Raw genomic sequence first — 19665 nt, 5'->3', positions numbered from 1 at the left:
ACCCCTACAATATTTATGTATATTCCTTAATAATGTAAGTGCCAGGGAAGCCACAGAGAGTACACGGACTGGAAACTTTACAACTCGAGTTCCCCAGCACCATGATGGCTTTACTAAACACAGGAGTGTTTGTGTGGTCACTCTGGGATATAAGACACTCAGGCGTAGGATGGTCTATGATATATTTTAATAGTTTGAGTGTCAAGAAAAGATAAGTCAGTCTTTGGAAAATGGTTTTCCCTATTCTATCAAAGGAGAGCAGTTTGGCAATCTTTTCCAAAATGAAAGAAGTCCAATTATTATCCTACTGGTGTCAGTTTTCTCACTGTACACTGGGGTATGTCCTTTTCCTGTGTGCCCAGTCTTCGGCTGCTCTTGGTCCCGGAGGGAGAAGCGACGTGACGTATGTCCCTCAAAAATAAAACAAATATAACAAGGTCAGGCGTCTTGTGACTCAAGCACGCTCCCTTCACCGTCACCAAGGTGTTTCTCATGCGCTCTTTGTGTGTGGCCTGCTCCTGACACCTTTGTCTAGGGAAGAATACTATTTGTGCCTATTCCTCCACCTAGTGAGTGAAAAGAACTGTGAAAATTGTACTTGCCTGAAGCCACGGCCCTCTGAGGTCGTGGCCGTGGGAGCCACCCCGTCCTGCTCTTCTCCAGGCCGGTTTGACTGGAGTGCAGTGCCTCTTGGCGGTACTTCTCTGCTCTCAGCTATGTTATCTTCTCCTTGGTTCTCGTCCTGCTTGTGGAGAAATCCTGTCCTCTGCTGCGCTGGCAGTTTCCCTCCTTCTGCCTCCGTTCTGTTATCTCCCTCCTCATCTCACGTCCTCCTGTCTGCTTTCTCCTTCTTCCGTCCTCTTCCCGATCTTCCTTGCAACGCGCCTGCGTCATCATGTCCTTTGCCACTAGAGTGCTGCTCTCTTTCTCCGCAGCTCCAGCACCATATTGCAATCCCCGCTCGGACACGGTAAGGGATTACAGTTTGGTACCAATCAACTCCTCTTAATAAACCTACACGGATACCAGTGTGGGATTATACTAAAATATGTACTTAGTGGGCACCTCAGAGGTGCCCCCTGAAAACCTACCGACCTTGGTATGGTCTCCGACTGGCTTTAGGCAGCCTGCCACCACCAGACATATTTCTGGACACCTAGGTCGAGAGCCCCTGGACTTTGAGGCCAGAAACAAAGCCTATCCTGGGCCGAGGTGACACTCCTCATCCCCCAGGGTGGGCATAATGCTCGAGAGGAAAGCTTCAAAGGCATGCCTCAATTGTAATGCAACCCCAGACTCTGCTGCTAGCTACAGATGAGAGCCCCCGGTTCAGACCCCTCCCACCTTTTGTGGGAGAACCAGCAGGAAACCTCAAGAGGAATAGGAGGTGTCCCTCCCTTTGCCAACTCCACCCCTCAGGTGCTGGTGGCAAGGTAACGCACACTTTTCAGTGCCCACCATCTTGATGATGGTGGGACTTACCCAATCAGGGCTAGGGCTATGCCCCCTCCCACAGGAAGGTGACATAATAGTGGGTATAGACACCCCAGGTAAGGAGCCCATTGCTCCCTACCCGTTACTTCCCTGTAACGCCCCTAAATCTAGAAGTAGGTAGCTCCTCTAGACCCTGAAATCAGATTTTGACGACCTACGAAGAAGAGCTGTGCAGCAGTGAAGTCTTCTGCCCTCCTAGACCCTGCTGAAGTAAAGCGACCCACCCTGCAGACCAGCGACCTTCAGAACTCTGGGAGGACTGACTGCCTTCAAGAAAGACTCCTAATCTCCTGTGGATAGATTACCTGTCTGGAAGAAATCATCTGCCCTAAGGAACCACAAACCTGTCTCCGGATCCACCTCTGCACCCAACGCACACGGCCCGAGTCCACGTGGCCCTATGGTCCCCAGCACTTCTGAGCCCGAGTCCACCAGTGGGCTCTGTGTCAACGCCTGCAGTTTCAACTTGAAGACTCCCCCTGACCGCGACCTGACCGGTAAGAGTTTTCGGACGCTTAAGTACACCCCTGCACCCAACCATTAGTGTTCTTACATCCACAATCAACTCTACTTTCCTGGGCAGCTGTGGGTTTTCTTCGTTCGGTCTCATGACCTGAGCCTGTAGCCTTTCTTCAAGACCGATCTCCCCCATGGTTAACATTGGGCACCCGATGTTGTGTTGGCACTCTGCAGCCGGCTGCCCCCGTGCCGCTGAGGGTGTAAGTTTGGAGTTGCCTTGTGGCCCCCATTGTACTTACCTTAACTCTAGAAGATCGACCCCTGACACTACTTTACTCACCAGTGAACAGTGAGACTTTGAGTACCCCCAGTCTCTCTTGGGCACCCAACCTCGAATTTGACCTCTACACCCCGCCTCCCCTGTGCCGCTGGTGGTGCACTATTAGAACTGATTTGAACCATGCCAGGTGTTGACTCCGAAGACTGAATCTCTAAGTCAAGTACTTACCTGCAAAAACTGCATTAGTGTTTTTCTCCCATAGGTTAACATTGCAGAGCGTGAAAACTGCACTAAGTGTCCACTTTTTAAAGCATTTTTCCTGAAAAACGTAATTACCTTTTTGCGAACATCTTGGTCTTAAAATAAATCTTGAAAGAAGGTTATTTCTCTAATATTGGTGTGGATCTTCTTTTTGAATTGTGTGTCATTTATTAGTCACTGTGTGCATAACAAATGTCTTACCCACCTCTGTGTTAGGCTTAAGGCTTCTCGCCCACACTACCACAAATAGAGTACTTTGGGGTTACATTGAGCCCTGTACACTTCGGGGGAATCTCTTGACTCTGTACACGGTATAACCACTTAGTGGTATACCATATACCGAGCCAGCTCCCTACACGTATGATGTAAAGAGCTCTGGCACCCTATAATGAGATAAGCAGCACTATAAAAAGAATAAAAAATAAATAGCTATATTTCAATTATTATTTGTGTAAATACTGAGACAGACCAACACAACTGACATTATTACAGTGCATGCATATCTCTTACATAAAGGGACTGAACAAAGTCAAAAGCATGCCTCTCTTAAGTACCTGTGCCTTTGTTTCCCTTCCATTGCATTTAAGTGTGATGCTCACCCATAGCTCCAAGCCAGGATAATCCAACGGAAGAAGGCCTGATGGCCCCTTAACTTAGGCCCTTGTTATGTGCCCAGCTGTAATCTTTTTAGTCCCCTCCCCATCTGCACGTTGCTGCTCCCAACATAAGCAGACAGCGTGCAGGCGCTGATGAATGTTTCCCGATGTCTGAAAATTACATCGGGACATGTTACGAATATTTCTGTGGAGCCCAACCTCTTGGCATGGTAGACCGTGTCCACCCTGTGAAGAGTGGGTAGATTCTGTCTAAGCACATGTACCCTCGACTCATGCCCTGTGCTATTCTCTTCCTACCGGCTCGCTCTCACCACCACAGGCACTAGCTTAGCATACCTCTTTAACAGTGGTTTGGGATTTAGGATTTCTAAATTGATTCCTATCAAGAACAGGCCTAGAAAAATCCTAAAAATTTTACTAGACCTGCAGATCTAGTGACTTAAATAATCTACTCTACCTAATTGTAATTGACCATAAACTGGTTTCAAATTATGTGACCCTGGGTAAATATTAGCATGTCTGCTGTACAAAAAACTCTTTTGTTTGATTTACTAGACTAAACTTTTGCTCCATATATAATAGAAATCTAGCCACATACAGGATACACATGAACTTCAACTTGCCTCTTAATTAATTAACAGCATTGTCAACAGGGCGGGGTAGGCACGTTCCTCCAACCATGTTTAAAACCTATCACTTTTAATAAATACATAACGAAAGCATGAAGTAGTAGCACACTGTCCTTTGCATTTAGCAGATTTTACATTGAAACAGCCATAACATTTCCAACTGACATGCGGGATTACTGATAAAACTATTTAGTGTACAAACAATAATGTTTGGAAATTGAGTTTCTGTAAACATTTGTCATTTGCACATCAAGTAAAGTGTTTTATTTTGCTGCTATTTAAATCTGTTAGCATCACACTTCTCAATTACAAAAACATTTGCTTGCGTGTACTAAGAGAAAGAATAATAAACACCCTTTTACAAGCAGCAATTAATAAAAAGAAAAACTGAAATTTGACCTCTTTCCTTGAACAGACAGCAAATATGTCCAGTTAAAAACAAAATTTAACTGCATCGTTATTGCGCATTCACTTTCAGAATGAACAGATCACCTGTACCTTTACAGATTATGTTCACTTGCCAGAAATGGCCAGAGGGTGTTAAAAATAGCTCAACCTGATCAAATCTGCCTCGCCATTGCGAGTGGGCGAGATGGATTTTTCGAGCCCTGAAAAAAGGCCAGAAATTCTAAGAAAGTGGGTTGGCAACAAAGCAAAGGTGATTCATACAATTCTAATAAACGTCACAAGTGTGATTTCACAATATGTTATGTTATGTTATGTTATGTTATACTGCATTTCTAAAGCGCTCAGCTACTCAGAGTATCCCGGCGCTGCTACCCTAAACCCCCACCACCAGCTGAACTGGAAGAGCCTCTAAAAGAATGGGCTCAGAACAGTAGTGTTTTTAGGTTCTTTTTGAAGACAGCCGGATCCGAAATCCTCCTGAGAGCAAGAGGAAGCTCATTCCAGGCTAGACCAGCCTTACGGGTGAAAGAACAGCCACCTAGCCTCTGGCGTGAAAAGCGCGGGTTCTGAATAAGAAGTTGGTCCGATGACCGCAAAGTCCTGGAAGGAATATAGAAAGAAAAGCGCTTCTGTAGATAAAGTGGGCCCAATCCATACAAGGCCCGATGGACAATGGCCAGCATTTTAAATCTCAAACGGGCCTCAACTGGGAGCCAATGAAGGTGGCGGAGATGGACACGCACGCTCTGCCTGGAATAAAGACCCCGAAGGAGACGAGCAGCCGCATTTTGGACTACCTGTAATTTTTTTTATCGGATAGCCTGGACATCCCACTAAGAGCGCGTTGGAATAATCCAGCCGGGAAAGGATCAATGTCCGGACTACGGTTTCTTTAGCCTCAACCGGCAGAAGGGGGAGGAATTTGCGCAGGGTTTTAAGTATGCCAAAACAGGTCCCTGTAAGTTTTTTGACATGCGTCGCAAAATTTAAATTTTCCTCGAACCAGACACCCAAGTTTTTTGAAAGGCCCTTAACTGATTGGGGTGGGTGGAAAGTCTGTGGGCCACAGTCTGGTTCGGAACCCCACGGGAAAAACTCCAAACAGGAGCACCTCTGACTTTTCCTCATTGCACTTAAGTTGTACATTGGCCAACCAGCGAAACACCGCGGAAAGACAGAGCTGCGCCGTGTTGACCGAGTCCTCACCCCTTCTCCAGGTAAACAATAACTGCGTGTCATCGGCATAGGCCATCACCCTAGCCCCCAGTGACTCCGCCAGACAAACCAGGGGAGTCACAAAGATGTTAAACAAAAGGGGGCTAAGGGAAGAGCCCTGCGGGACACCAGTGGAGAGAGGGGAGGGGGATGAGGCAAATGGGGGGAGCCAGACTTGCTGTGACCTATCCTCCAAAAAGGATTGCAGCCAGCTCCACGCCGTACCCGCAATGCCGATGTCAGTAAGTCGATCAAGGAGGAGGGAGTGGGGAACCGTGTTGAATGCCGCCGAGAGATCCAGCATCACCAGAGCTGCTCTCCCGCCGGCATCCAAACAGTCCCTGATAGCCTCAGCCACCTCCAACAGTGCCGACTCTGTGCTATGGGCAGCCCGGAACCCCGATTGCGCAGGATGTAGCGCGCCCGACATCGTCACATAGTTGGTTAACTGCAGGGTGACTGCCTTTTCGCAGACCTTGGCCAAACTAGGCAAAAGCGAGATGGGTCTGTAATTACCGGGAAGCGAGGGGTCAAGGGTGGGCTTCTTAAGTAATGGAAGTAAGAGGGCCTGCTTCCAAGCGAGCGGGACGTGTGCCTCGCGAAGCGACTGATTGATCAGAATATTAACTTCCAGATTAACCGTATCGGCTAGGTCAGCCAGCAGCCGAGCAAGGATCATTGGGGGAACCAGATTTCAACGCCCCAAGAATTTTGCGAGAGGCCAAGAGGTCAATGGGGCAAAAGGCAGAGAAGGAGTGATCTGGGTCCTTCGCCGCACTAAGCCCCCGCTGGGCCTGGGAGGCGTCAGGTTTTTTGGAAAAGAGTCTTGGATGACCCTGATTTTCTCCCTAAAGTGATTGGACAGAGTATTTGCCCAGATGACTGAGGGCGTAGCCACTATCTCCTGTGCGCGGGGCGCCACAAAACTCTGCACAATGGCAAAGATTTCCTTCGCATTATTGTTAGCCCTATTAATGCGCGCGGCAAAATGGGTACTTTTTGCCGAGGAGATGGCTGAATAATACAGTTTCTGTTTGTCCCTAAGAGCCTGGTTGGCCATAGGACAATAGCCGCTGGCCCTCCATATTCTCTCTAAGACCTTGCATGAGTGTTTGAGATCCCTCAACTCTGCTGTGAACCAAGGGTTGGAGGGGGTTTCTCTCCCCAACTTACAGGGGCCAGAGGCCGAAAGGCCCATGACAGCATCACTAATCCAATTCGAAAACATAGTAATGTTCTCCGGAAGGGTGCTCCCAAGAGTCGGGCGCGACGCCACCAACTTAGCACTCAAAAGCACTGTGTCAATCTTTCTGACCTTCGGGGCGCGGTGATAATAGTGGAGTATGTAAGCTAAGCTGCTACCCACGGGTGTGACGTAAAATAAGTGCCGAACAATCCTGAATCAACATAGGTCCAGCCAGCTGGTCCACTCTCTACCATCTACTTGTGCGGTAGACGAAGGCTTAAAAAAAAAACAATCAGAGTAGATCTAGACTACAGGGGTCTCCAATTTTTTCAGTAATATGAGCTACTTATGCTGAATGAAAATCAACCTGTGCTATTAGAATTTTAATAGTGACCACATCAAACAAGATTATATTATTGGCCGGCCTATGCAGGATTTCTAGCAGGGGTGCCCTCAATGCATCATGCAGGGTTGCCATCAGTAATGTCTAAAATGCTTTGTACAAATGCACTGACTTCACATGGGAAATATATAACAGGGAAAGACACAATGCCCTTGGCACAAAATTAACAATAATAGTAACGTCACCCCAAAAGCGCATGATGAGTGTATCGCTCAAATATCAACTTTAAAAATATTTTGGAAAGTCAACAATTGTACGCCAAACATCAGCTTATGGGTTCTGAAAATATACACATTTCAATCTTGATATATGTATAATAATTTAACCAAGTGAAAGCTTCTAATTTAGTAGGCTAGGCTGAACACAGGAGAGCTACCAGGAGACTACAAGCTACTCACTGGAGAATCCTGTAAACAATAGAAAAGCTGATGAAGAAGTTGAGGCATTTAAGGTGCTGCAGAGGGTAGGGGGACTGTGAGAGCGTCTCCCCGACCCGCTGACGCCCAGGTATCCAGCAACTGACTTGTGCAGCGAATGATTTTTAAAATTGTATGTGAAACAATAATGTGTTTTTAATGCACGTATCTTACTAGCGCTGCATTTTTATTTTATTAGTCATTAGTAAAAGCGCTACTCGCTATTGTGGTCAAAAACATAAAAATTACTAGTGAACAGCCTGGGCTCGATCTCCCGTCCTGCCCGCCCCGGTCCGACTCGGCAACCAGTGCCGTTGAGCGGAGGGCGGGTCAGGCAGAGCCAGGTCACTTCCGCATTGACAGAGCGGTCAGCGCTCTAGTTGCTGCACCTGAGGATATTTAGGCAGCGAGGAGCAGGCGGTGAACTGCGGTAGGGGGACTGTGAGAGCGTCTCCCCGACCCGCTGACGCCCAGGTATCCAGCAACTGACTTGTGCAGCGAATGATTTTTTAAATTGTATGTGAAACAATAATGTGTTTTTAATGCACGTATCTTACTAGCGCTGCATTTTTATTTCATTAGTCATTAGTAAAAGCGCTACTCGCTATTGTGGTCAAAAACATAAAAATTACTTGTGAACAGCCTGGGCTCGATCTCCCGTCCTGCCCGCCCCGGTCCGACTCGGCAACCAGTGCCGTTGAGCGGAGGGCGGGTCAGGCAGAGCCAGGTCACTTCCGCATTGACCGAGCGGTCAGCGCTCTAGTTGCTGCACCTGAGGGTATTTAGCCCCCTCGTCACAGAAAGCGCGCAGCGAAGCGCCTGAGACGCGCCAGAGAGAAGCCCGTCTGCGCCCGTCTGCGCCCGTCCGCGACTGGACGGGACCAGGGGCCATGGCAGTCTCATTTGTGTCTACTGAGGTATGTAGGCGGTTCTATTCTGCTCAAGCTCTACTGCGCTTACGCCCTACTTTGTTAACTCCTAAATGTAATTTATCACCTCATTGTCTCCCCGAAGGGCCTTTTTCTTGTAGACACTGTCAAACACAATTTTCGACGGATATTTATTCCTTCCAACATTATGCTAGGATTATTCCTACAGTGCTGACCCAAGGAGGGAAAATTTTATTGTGTAATGTGAGATCGCTAGTTAAACACTCTTTTGAGGTCTGGGATCTTATTTCCACATATAAAGCTGATCTCTGTTTTTTAACAGAGACCTGGCTTAAACCCCACTCAACCCCCGCCGTCACTCTTGGAATACCGGAGGGTTATAAGATTGTCAGACTAGATCGACCAAAAAAAATAGGGGGTGGAATAGCAATTGTTTTTAAAAATGATATTTCTGTTTCGGTTATTGATCAGTGTTCTAATTCGACCTTTGAAATGCTGATTTTTAGGATTGGCTCGTCCATAAAAGACAGCAGGAAAGGAGCCTTGGTTTATCGCCCGCCAGGCCCCCTAAAAGATATGTCCAAACAGTTAGTGGAAGCATTAGCTCCCCATGTGTGTCAAGATAAAGAATTTCTGCTGCTTGGAGATTTTAATATCCACAGTGAGGATGAGACAAATAGTGATGCACAGTCCTTCCTAACTGATATATCTCTTTTAGGATTAAAGATATGTAACAATGGACCAACACACCAAGCAGGACATACCTTGGATTTGATATTATCCAACTTCCCTGGCATTAAATGTTGTGTACCTAAACAATATCCTTGGACGGACCATTTTGTGCTTGAGTTTTCTATGCCGATGAATGTCCCTCCACCTAACTCTCACATACACATTCCATCCAAACGCAGACAGTGGCACAAAATAACTAACATTAATTTTATACAAAAATATCTCCCTCCCCCTACTGTTGACATAGATGATATTAATACTGCTCTTTTAAATTGGGAACATGCAGTTAATGCCGCAGTACAACAAATTGCCCCGATAAAGATTTTTAAAAGTAGCCTCGCCAGGAAACAAGAGATTTGGTATTCTGAGGAATTGCGTAATCTTAAACGCCTGACTAGAAAGTCGGAAAAAACATGGAGAAAATCCTCCTTGGAGGAAGATAGAATCAATTACAAAAAGAACCTCAATATCTATCATAAAGCCATTCGATTAGCACGGAAAAACCATATTACTGCTCAGTTAGAAGCAGCTGGCAATAATTCAAAAGTTCTTTATCAGATCGTGAACACATTTTTGAAGCCAACAGCTTGTGAAAGTGCAGATATGGCTTCACAACATCTCTGTGACAGCATCTCCTGTTTTTTCTCTGAAAAAATTGATGCCATCTATAATAAAATAGAGGCTCTTAGCTCTGTCATAAGTAGCCAGGATAACCACACTTTGACTCAGATAGCACCCATTAACACCCACTCCTTTGACGAGTTTCCTGAAATATCGTTAATTGAGGTCCAGAAACTGTTCACTGATATTAAAAGTGGAAGCCCGGCGGACTTACTTCCAGCCAGACTTATGGGTCCATTGGGAAGTACACTAGGCCCTGATGTTCGGAGACTGGTGAATCTCTCACTTACATCTGGAGTCGTCCCACAATGCTGGAAAAAAGCCCTAGTTAGACCCATTAGGAAGAATACATCTATTCCTTGGACCAACATGTCTAACCTGAGGCCTATTTCCCTCTTGCCATTTTTAGGGAAGATTATTGAAAAGCACACCAACAAACATTTATCCACCTACCTAGAACAATCTGGTAGCCTCGATCCATCGCAGTCAGGTTTCAGGCCAAAATTCAGCACTGAAACGGCCTTGCTGTCGATAACGGACGATCTGCGGCTGTACCAGGACAGGGGTTACTCTGTTGTCCTGGTGCTGCTAGATTTATCGGCAGCGTTCGATACGATCTCTCATACCATCCTGATCGAACGCCTGTCTGTGAGTGGTATCGGCGGTAGGGCCCTGGACTGGATCAAGAGCTTCCTCTCCCACCGCACCCAGTCTGTCACCATGGGTGAGTTTAGGTCGGAAGAGGTTAGCATTAACAAGGGAGTCCCGCAGGGCTCTTGCTTGAGCCCGACTTTATTTAATACCTATGTGGCTCCCTTGGCAGATGTTACTAGAGCTTTTGGCTTCCACCCAGTGTCCTACGCTGACGATACGCAGCTGCTCTTCCCCTTCAAACGTCTTACCCCGGAAACTATTCAATCATTTTCCGATGGGATGAAGGCAGTTGCAAGGTGGATGTCGTCCAACTTTCTTCAATGTAACGTTGGAAAGACAGAGGTGATGCTTTTCGGGGAAGCCAGGTTTCAATGGTCCCCCGACTGGTGGCCTCCTGATTTGGGCCCAGTTCCTGAGCCAAAAGCAATAATCAAGAACTTAGGAGTCAGATTGGAGCCGGAGCTGTCCATGAAGCAAAATGTTAATACTACTGTGGGATCTTGCTTTCATGTGATTGGTCTCCTTCGTAAAATCTTTCCTTTTCTCCCTGACTCTTATAGGAAGACCTTAGTTCAGGCGCTGATTATAAGTCGCCTTGATTATTGTAACGGTCTTTTGGCAGGTGCAAATGAGGAGGTTTTGGATCGCCTACAGGTGGTGCAAAATACAGCAGCTAGGCTGGTGCTAAATGCACCCCCTAGATCCCCCTCAAAACCACTACTTCATAAACTTCACTGGTTACCAATACGCTTACGAGTGAAGTTTAAGACATGCTGTATTATTCATAAGGGCCTCAATCAATTGGGACCAGAGTATCTTGCCAGGAAATTTGTCCCTTACGTCCCTACCCGGGCCCTTAGATCCAGTGACCAGCTGCTACTGAGTGTTCCAAAGATAACCAAATCAAGGCTAGGTGGCAGGGCTTTGTCCGTAGTAGGCCCTAGTCTTTGGAATTCACTCCCGCTTTCATTGAGACAATGCCATAACCACCTTCAATTTAGGAAATACTTAAAAACCTTCCTGTTTAACTCATTTTAATTAGCATCTGTTGGCTCATAGGAGCTTTTACTGCACTTTTAATTTCATTGTTTCTATTGTCAGTTCCTACCGGTCGTTATCAGCGCGGAGATACCCCTACGGGAGTTTATTCACAGCGCTTTACAAACTCGCAAATAAATAAATAAATAAATTGTGTGGGAGCCTTAATTACTACAAATCGATTTATAATCAAACCTTTGAGCGACATGAGAAGAAAAATAAGGCCTCAGAAGAGGCAGACTCACACTTTGCACCAGTAACACTGTAGGTGTGATGGTGCATGAGGCCATAATATCTTTTAAATATACAAATCTCAACACAAGACACAGCACATAAAACTGGAAACTTTTTTTCCCCCAAGACCTTCTTGAAGTAGCGTACCCCACATACGATGCATGTTCCTCTCCCATGGCCGGACTGGACATTCTGCCACTGGTACTTTCCACTTTCAGAGCCTCAATTGCCCCATTCTATCTGGGATCCCTGCCAGCATCGGAATGGGAAGACGGGAAGTCGGGCATAGGGCCTCAGGGGCACCTGGGGAATGTTTTTTGGGCCGCTGTAAATCGGCCCCAGAGAGTTAATTTCTTCCCTAGTCCCCGACAGGCTACAGTAATGTGGCACCAGTATCTTGGTCACTAAACTGCCAGGCTATAAACCGAGTAGTATGAGAGAACAAGGGTACCTAGGAATACGAACCTGGGGTTAGAATATGTTTAAAGGGAACAAAGGTTCAGCGTTGGCCTCAGTGGGTCCAGAATGAGAGACCCAGAGGGGTCCATGCAAATTCAATTTTAATCTAGGCAATAAATCAACAAAGGAGCATAGATGTAGGGAACCATATATAGTGTATAGATTCAAGGTTTTTCTTTTATACACTGGTCTGAATTGATACTTAACATTATAATCAGGTGCTCACATAAAGTGATATAGTGCGTAATGTGACGGAGTGAGGGTGAACTAAAAATATAACATCACATTGACAACAAAAATTGAACTCCACATGAATATGTACAATGAAGGGGGTTCCTGTTGTGAGGGTCGACGGCGTTTCGATCTTAAATTGTTTAAGATCATCTTCAGGACATAGTGAGCAGTCTGAAACTAAATTGAATAAAAGTATAGTTACAGTATGTCCCTATGAGAGCTTTCTATACAGTGAGAAAGTGCTCCCAGTGTGATTATGGTAAGACAAATGAATCGTAATCTCATGGTAGATTTGTAACAATCGCGGCCCTACTAGGTGAGGGTAGGGTAGGTGGGGGATGGTTTACTGTGTGGGGTGCAGAGCTAGTGATATTTAGTTTGACTAGCTGTAGCTTCATGTGCGTGACTCGTTATGGTAAACTTACTCTTGGGAGGTAGTCACTGTCCAGGGAAAGTGGAGCCTTAGTCCCTGTCGTCTAGTCAAGCGCTAGGTGGATCTGTAGATGGGGAGAGGGCATTAGTCACTGCCTGCTTGTGTGCCTTGAATTTAAGCAGGGGGGCATGGTGGCTACTTACTGGGGTCGCGTCCGAGAAGGCCTCAGGGGCAGGTGATTTTGCGCCATTGGTCCATTCTCACCCAAGGCCTCCTCGAATAGCAGAGGCAGTGAGCTTTTCTAGACCCCTTCCCTGTCAGATCATCGCCCTGAGGCTACAAGCAGCTGGGGAAGAGGCGAGTACGAGAAGTGGCCCTCTTGGGCCTGGTGTTGTCACCTCAGCCCTGGTGTCTTTTAGGGCTTGTTTGGGAGGGGAGAGGGGGGTTGCATAAAATTGGACGTGATGTTGTGGTTATAGCTGCTGACGTTGAAACTAGGTTTGAGTCCCAGCCTCAGCTCAACATCCTGTAATTCTGAGCAAATCACGTAATCCTCCATACCTAAAATAGCAATGAAACGTGTAATGTAAGTGGTGCTTAAAAACATTACTCCAATGCCTTAGGGCCGAGTTCACATTGTATAAAACTACAAAAAGAATTATTAACAAAAACGAACCAACCAGATTCCAATGAGACTCACAGATGGTGATCCATGAAAGGGACGATCTGCGAATGTGGACCACTTTTTTGGGGAGCGCACGGGCCAAATTGTGATCAATATCTGTCCCTGGGAGGGGGGAGGGGTGTTTGGTATGTGTCTGGGATATTTTATTTCCGGTTCCGCTCCGGCCTTTGCCATCTCAAAAGCATCAAGGAGTACTACTTGGTGTCCAAGCAGGCGTAGCGCAGATACAGCAATTAGCCATCCAACCCCCTGTGCTCTACGGAGTAGCGTAGGTGCAAGCAAAGATGTCAATTGAGAGGGAAGTCAAAAATGTTAAGAGCCACAACATTCAGTACCAGGAGATTGGTATAAGGGCGGTCCCTGGGTCGACGACTGGACTGATAAAAATGTAAAGAAGTAATAGACCCGCCTATACCACCAATTAGGGTTGTAGGTCAACTGGTTTGGTAAAGAAATCCAAACAGTCAATACGAACCGGGATCGTTAATCTGCCTCTACCTCCGGCAAAACCTCCCGCGGCCGCCATCACTTATTCAAAGCTCATGTGCCTAACAAAATGTCCATCTGTAACGCAAATGATGCTCATGTAAAGCGTTCTGATACATCCGCAACACCTCCATAGGATTTCGAAGCTTTCAAACTCATTACAATGCGCTCCGACCTACTAAACTGGCAATTTGAAAAAATAGATACTTTGACTCCGGGAGGATAGAACTCCACACGTTATTTAAACGTGTCAAGCAGCGTGAATCATTAATAGCAACAAAACGTGGAAACATGCTCAGAAATAACAGGTGTCAACCTATGAGAGTTGTGATGGTAGACCCACTGGCATTACACTATTGGGTCCAGGTGTAACTTATCTGTAACTCGGCTGAAATACATGCCCATTTCCCCGAGCCGCATATTAGATGTTGTAAACACATAAAGAATGTGGACGAGTGTTCCTGTGCATGGTCGGTTAATTGGGCAAAGAGCGCATGAAAGAGCAGAAATTGGATTATAAATTCAAAGATGTCCGGAACAGGGGCCCCCAAAACACCGCGTTGGCCCTGGGCTCCCCAAATGTTTAAAATGTCCCTGGTGTGGGTATGCGGCGTTCCTGGAGGATGGGATGAGAGCGGGCTCTGTGTGGTCGCGCGCAACAGAGATGCTTAGGCTCCGTTATGACTAAAGCAAGCTCTCGAGTCCACCGGCTTTGGGCGGATACCTCTGAAGTCTGCGGGCTGCGCCTTCAGACGCCCAGGGCGGTGCTGAGCTCGTCTGGGGGGGTGAAGGAGGGCGCCGCCTTCCGAATGGGGGCGAGTTAGGGAGTGCGTCCTGTGAGAGGCGCTGCTGAGGCTCATCCACAGACGCCGCTCAGAGCAGCGCGCAGGCTGCACCGGTGCGCGCGGTCTGTCACAGCTGCGGCTCCCGGTGCCGGCATGGAGCGCAGAGCCGCGCGCAGGGACAAGGACGGCGGCGAGGGCGCAGAGCCGGGCGGGGAGCGCCCCGCGGCCCCGGCCGCCGCCACAGTCTCGCTGCTCACGCTCAACGTCGGCGGCTACCTGTACATAACGCAGCGGCAGACGGTGCAGCGCTACCCGGACTCGCTGCTGGAGGGCGCGGTGAGTGGCCGCACGCCCTTCCCGCTGGACGCCGAGGGCCACCTCTTCCTGGACCGCGACGGGCTGCTCTTCAGGCACGTCCTCAACTTCCTGCGCAACGGAGAGCTGCTGCTGCCCGAGGGCTTCCGCGAGTACGGGCTGCTGGCGCAGGAGGCCGAGCACCTGGGGCTGCGCGCGCTGGCCGCGGAGGTGCGGGCGCGCTGGGAGCGCGAGCAGGCGGCGGCGCGGGAGAGCACCTTCCTGGAGGTGACCGACCAGCACGACCGCGCGCAGGGGCTGCGCGTCTTCTGCAGCGCGCCCGACTTCATCACTCGCCTCAAGGCGCGCATCGTGCTGGTGTCCAAGAGCCGGCTCGACGGCTTCCCCGAAGAGTTCGCCGTGTCCGCCAACGTGCTGCAGTTCAAGTACTTCATCAAGTCGGAGAACGGCACCCGCCTGGTGCTCAAGGAGGACAGCACCTTCGTGTGCACTCTGGAGACGCTCAAGTTCGAGGCCATCATGCTGGCCCTGCGCGGGGGCTTCCGCCTGCTCACCAACCTCGACCCCGCCAAGGGCTCCATCGTGCACAGCGACGCGCTGCACTTCATCAAGTAGAGGCGCTGGACACTGGTGGAGGAAAGGAGCAGGAGCCTCGGGGCCAGTAGAGAGGTGAACTCGGAGTCAGTGAGTCAAAGGACCGGAGGAGGGGGTGGTGAGGAGGGCAGCGAGGCCAGAGAAGAAGGGGGGACCCAGGGCACATGAGAACTTCATAATAATTAGTGGCCAGTAAAATATTTTGTGAGGCTACAGGACAATGCGCAAACGTAAAGGCAGCTAAGGCGCTGAAGCAAAAGAGCAGCACTCCTCAACTTTAGGAGTTTCCAAGTTTATTTATATCACTAGACTATAACTGCTGTACCCACTGACGCAAGATCTAAAATGTTGAGGAACCTGGGGTCAGGAGAGGTGATCCGACTTTAGTCCACTGGAGGCATGTCCATTGTTACGGCAGTGAAATAAATCCAACGAGGGTGACACTCTGCTAAAAAGGTGGAAATGGGAACGGTTCTGGATGAAAAAGGAAGGGTACACGATCTATGTTGCTGGTAGTCAAAAATAAACCGATAGCATGGAAGTGCTGGCAGCAGAGAGCGTGCGAGGTAAACGATAAAGGCAGAGAAGGGACTGGGAATACAAAAGGGACGAAGGCAGGAAACTAGTCGCAGAACAACAAGGCTACGCGCAGGGCACCGCGCGGCGAAGGAACCCACCAGGAGTCAGAGCAGGGAGGCTAGGGGCAGGCAGTGTCAGTGTCACACGTGAATCATCCTAGAATGTCGGATTGACAAATAATGGGTGTGGAATTCACAAGGACCCCTGTTGTGCGTCTTGCAGCCCCGATCATCAGGGTGGATGCTTCGCGTGCGGCCACCTAGGTGGTGCCAACGCGGGCTGTGTATATGTTGAGAAGCCTCGTTGTGCCCCACAACACAACTACTCAGCCCGTCGTGAACCACGGGCACGAGACGCAGTCAGATCCAATGATACTCTCTCCCAGCCCGACGATCAGCAGGAGTGTAGCCCAACACGATCGGCCAGTCCGTGGCAGGAGGTGTCCATGTTGCTCACTGGTTCTTCTGGACCGCGAGGGGAGCAGGAAGCCGTCGCTGGTTGCAGTCACAGCCAAAAGCTCACCCGTTGCAGGGTATGCACGCGCCTTACTCACTCATGTCACAATCTGCCAATATTTATTAACGCCGGGGGGCTAGATGCCAGCTGCGCAATGACTGCTCTGCCTGCATATTGTTACTGGACAGCCAGACCGCAGTGGGCATCCCTGGTACATTCCTGCACGCCAGCCTCATGCAGCCGAGCTCCTGCGTGGCCCTGAACGCTAAATACGACCAGACTACGGACGGCTGTTTCAACGCTGCTGATCTGAACACTGCAGGTCTCGTGCGGAGTATGTATTTGAAAGACAACCCACTGGATTTATACATCGCATTTTGATAACCATTTGAGGGATTTGTTTTTTTACTTCAAAATAAAGTATTGTAATAATTATACATGGCATGCCTATTAAACGATGTCACCATGTGGTATGTATTAGTATCTCTTGCATTTATTACGTTTAGCAAAGCAATTCTAGTTAAAAAAAGAACCCTACTCACTTTATTTGGGTTGATTATAATGCCGACATACTGCCTTAGGCCTACAGTGTTTCGGAGTGCTTTGAGGTGCGAAAGACTAGAGAGAGACAGCAAATTAAGTCATGAAATGCAGGATGCACAGTGAAAAAAAACACTGCTAACGTGGGGCTAGTTTGGCAAAGCTTAATGGGATTTCAAAGAACATGTTGTTAAAGGTGAGCAGTGAGTTCTGCTGCGTCGCATACATCCCACTAATTTACACGGAGTTCAGCCCCTTTGGATATTTAGGGCACAATAGTGGAACACTGCGGCCACACGCCCTTAGCAGGGAGCTTGCTCGTAGCCTAAGAAAGTAATGTCCATACAACAAAATTCACTACAAGAGTCACACTATTACCGTTTAAACAGTCTTTTAATTGGAACAGGAAATATATAACATTCATTTTTTTTAAATGAAAAAAAGTAACTACCCTCCCCCTCATCTTAAAACTGGGGCCCATCAACGCGAGAAGCATTACTACAGTGGGATTACTTATGGAATTTGCAATATTTTTCTCAAATGTGCCAGGTTTTATGCTCCACATGCATGATTTAAACAGGTGTATGGAATATAATATGAACAGACCTTATTCTTTGCTTTGGTAACGCCGATTTGAAATTTCTCTCTTACTGGGTGTTGGGCAGACTTCTCCAAGGAGTAGCTCTCCAGCTACTTGTAAGTAGCTGTCCTGTGTGCAGCCCACCCTACTAACTTAAACTTTTCAAAGATTAATTAATATATGCATACCAGAATTGAGTGTGCTTGAAACGACAATGTGTACATTTTCAAACTCATAAGCTGATGTTTGTAGAAACATGGCTGAATTCCACAATATATTTAAAGGTGATTTTTGAGTCATACATTATTTGGTGTTAAGGAGACTTACTACTGACATTATTACCATGGACCCATAGGCATCGACATTTTGGCTATTTTATGCCACCCATGTATAGGCATTCCAAACTGAAAAAACTTTTTTTTACTTTACTGCTGACAACCCTACCATGTAATCTTGTCTGATTTGGGCACTAATAATATCTGCAGCTCGGGAGGGTTTTAACTGGACAAAAGTAGCTCTGGTTATAGAAAACTTTGGGTACACCTCCCAACCCCACCCCCGGGTAGGCCATCATTTGTATCACACCTGCTCTCAGAACACTCTGTGAGAATGGCTACTGTAATGCAGAGTTCACATTTATGTGCATCATTTTCACATCTACTTTGGTGGGTGAATTGTGAGCATTTTACTTGTATGTAAAATAATAATCTGTAATGGATGAGTTAATTTTAGAAGCAGAATTTATTTTAGTGAATCAGTCAAACGTGTGCTGCCCTGGGCAAGGTCCACTTATTTATCTATTTGAAAACATTTATTTTCCGGTAAAGGTATTAACAAGTGTTTAAGTCCTGAAGCAGCTTCATCCCACAAACAAAGGACACACTCATCGCTTATTGAATAAGACAATGCCAAACAAACATCCAACACAACCACTTAGTATCTTGCATTGCAATTAAATGTTGATTCTAAACACTACACAATTTCTATAGAATGACAAGATCACAATACCCCAAACTCAACTTTGGATCTGGTCTGCGAGGAAAGCTGGAATCAAGTGGATGTGCACAGACAGGCCATGTAGTTACAAGACCAAGCTAACAGCAGATGTCCTATAACAATGGTGATAACACCTAAATGTAGCTACCGGGGCACAAGAGCTGTAGATTTGCAAAAAATAGCTAAATAACAATCGGTCCAGTATCCCGGTATTAAGATGAGTAGATCTTCCACAGCCTTTTAGATGCAAAGATCTTGCATGCTACCCACTTAGCAGAAATATGCCATTCAAGAGAATGCAATGATCATCACGCACCTCTCATTCTCATAGGTGGACAAGAGCATGCCAGGTGTGCTGGGGCAGATACGACCACATTCCCAGATACACTAGTATCTTGCACACAGCAGCGTGTTACTCAGAACTATCAGCAAGCATCGATTCAGGCTGCCAAACCCGCCTCCGACCACCACACAGTATTTTTCCAGCTTTTCCTTTAATCTCCCTAGAACGTCCAACATTTTGTTTGAGATCCTAGAAACCTTGACGTTTATGCAAATGTTTGTGAAAAGGTTTACCCTAACTATTTTGAGACTGGGCATATTTCAGAAAAAAATGTGAATACCTTGAAGTAGGCTTTTAATGTGTGTTACAAACAATCCTTTCACCAGCCACCAAATGTGTGATGTGATCAGCATAGTGGCTGTCACAGGACACATATTTGGTAAGCGTCAACTAGACTCCTATGCAATATGTTCAGACTACTTGAAACCTATAATGATAAGATAACCGTGAAACACAAAAAAGCTGAAAAACAGCTTACAGTAGTGCTCCCACCTCTTGAAGCTTTTTTTTTTTTAAATTCTCGTACAACCTGGGGATGCTTGTTTAGATGTGACTTGACGGTTCAGCTGTCTGCAAGATCTATTTTGACAGCTTAAAAATATATATACAAAGTGAGCTTTGACTCCACCCAGAGGAATATTTTTCTTTCACCTTGTTTTATTGGATGTTTGTATAGAAAACAATCATTTTTTTCACTCCGAAA

At 47.1% G+C, this 19665-nt stretch overlaps 2 protein-coding genes across 2 annotated transcripts in view; one reads left to right on the top strand and one right to left on the bottom strand.

Moving 5' to 3' along the window:
* GTF2F2 (general transcription factor IIF subunit 2) overlaps positions 1–19665 on the bottom strand; it is a 984327-nt gene that overhangs the window by 495011 nt on the left and 469651 nt on the right. The gene's annotated exons all lie outside the window — the stretch shown is intronic.
* On the top strand, positions 14623–16980 carry KCTD4 (potassium channel tetramerization domain containing 4). The gene has a single exon (XM_078656020.1). The coding sequence runs from the start codon at positions 14713–14715 to the stop codon at positions 15487–15489; it is 777 nt and encodes a 258-aa protein (XP_078512146.1). The 5' UTR covers positions 14623–14712; the 3' UTR covers positions 15490–16980.

This window comes from Lissotriton helveticus, chromosome 8, assembly GCF_964261635.1.
Source record: "Lissotriton helveticus chromosome 8, aLisHel1.1, whole genome shotgun sequence".
Taxonomy (NCBI): Eukaryota; Metazoa; Chordata; class Amphibia; order Caudata; family Salamandridae; genus Lissotriton; species Lissotriton helveticus.
Note: the sequence above shows the minus strand (reverse complement) of the source record. Positions and strands in the feature narration are given on the sequence as shown.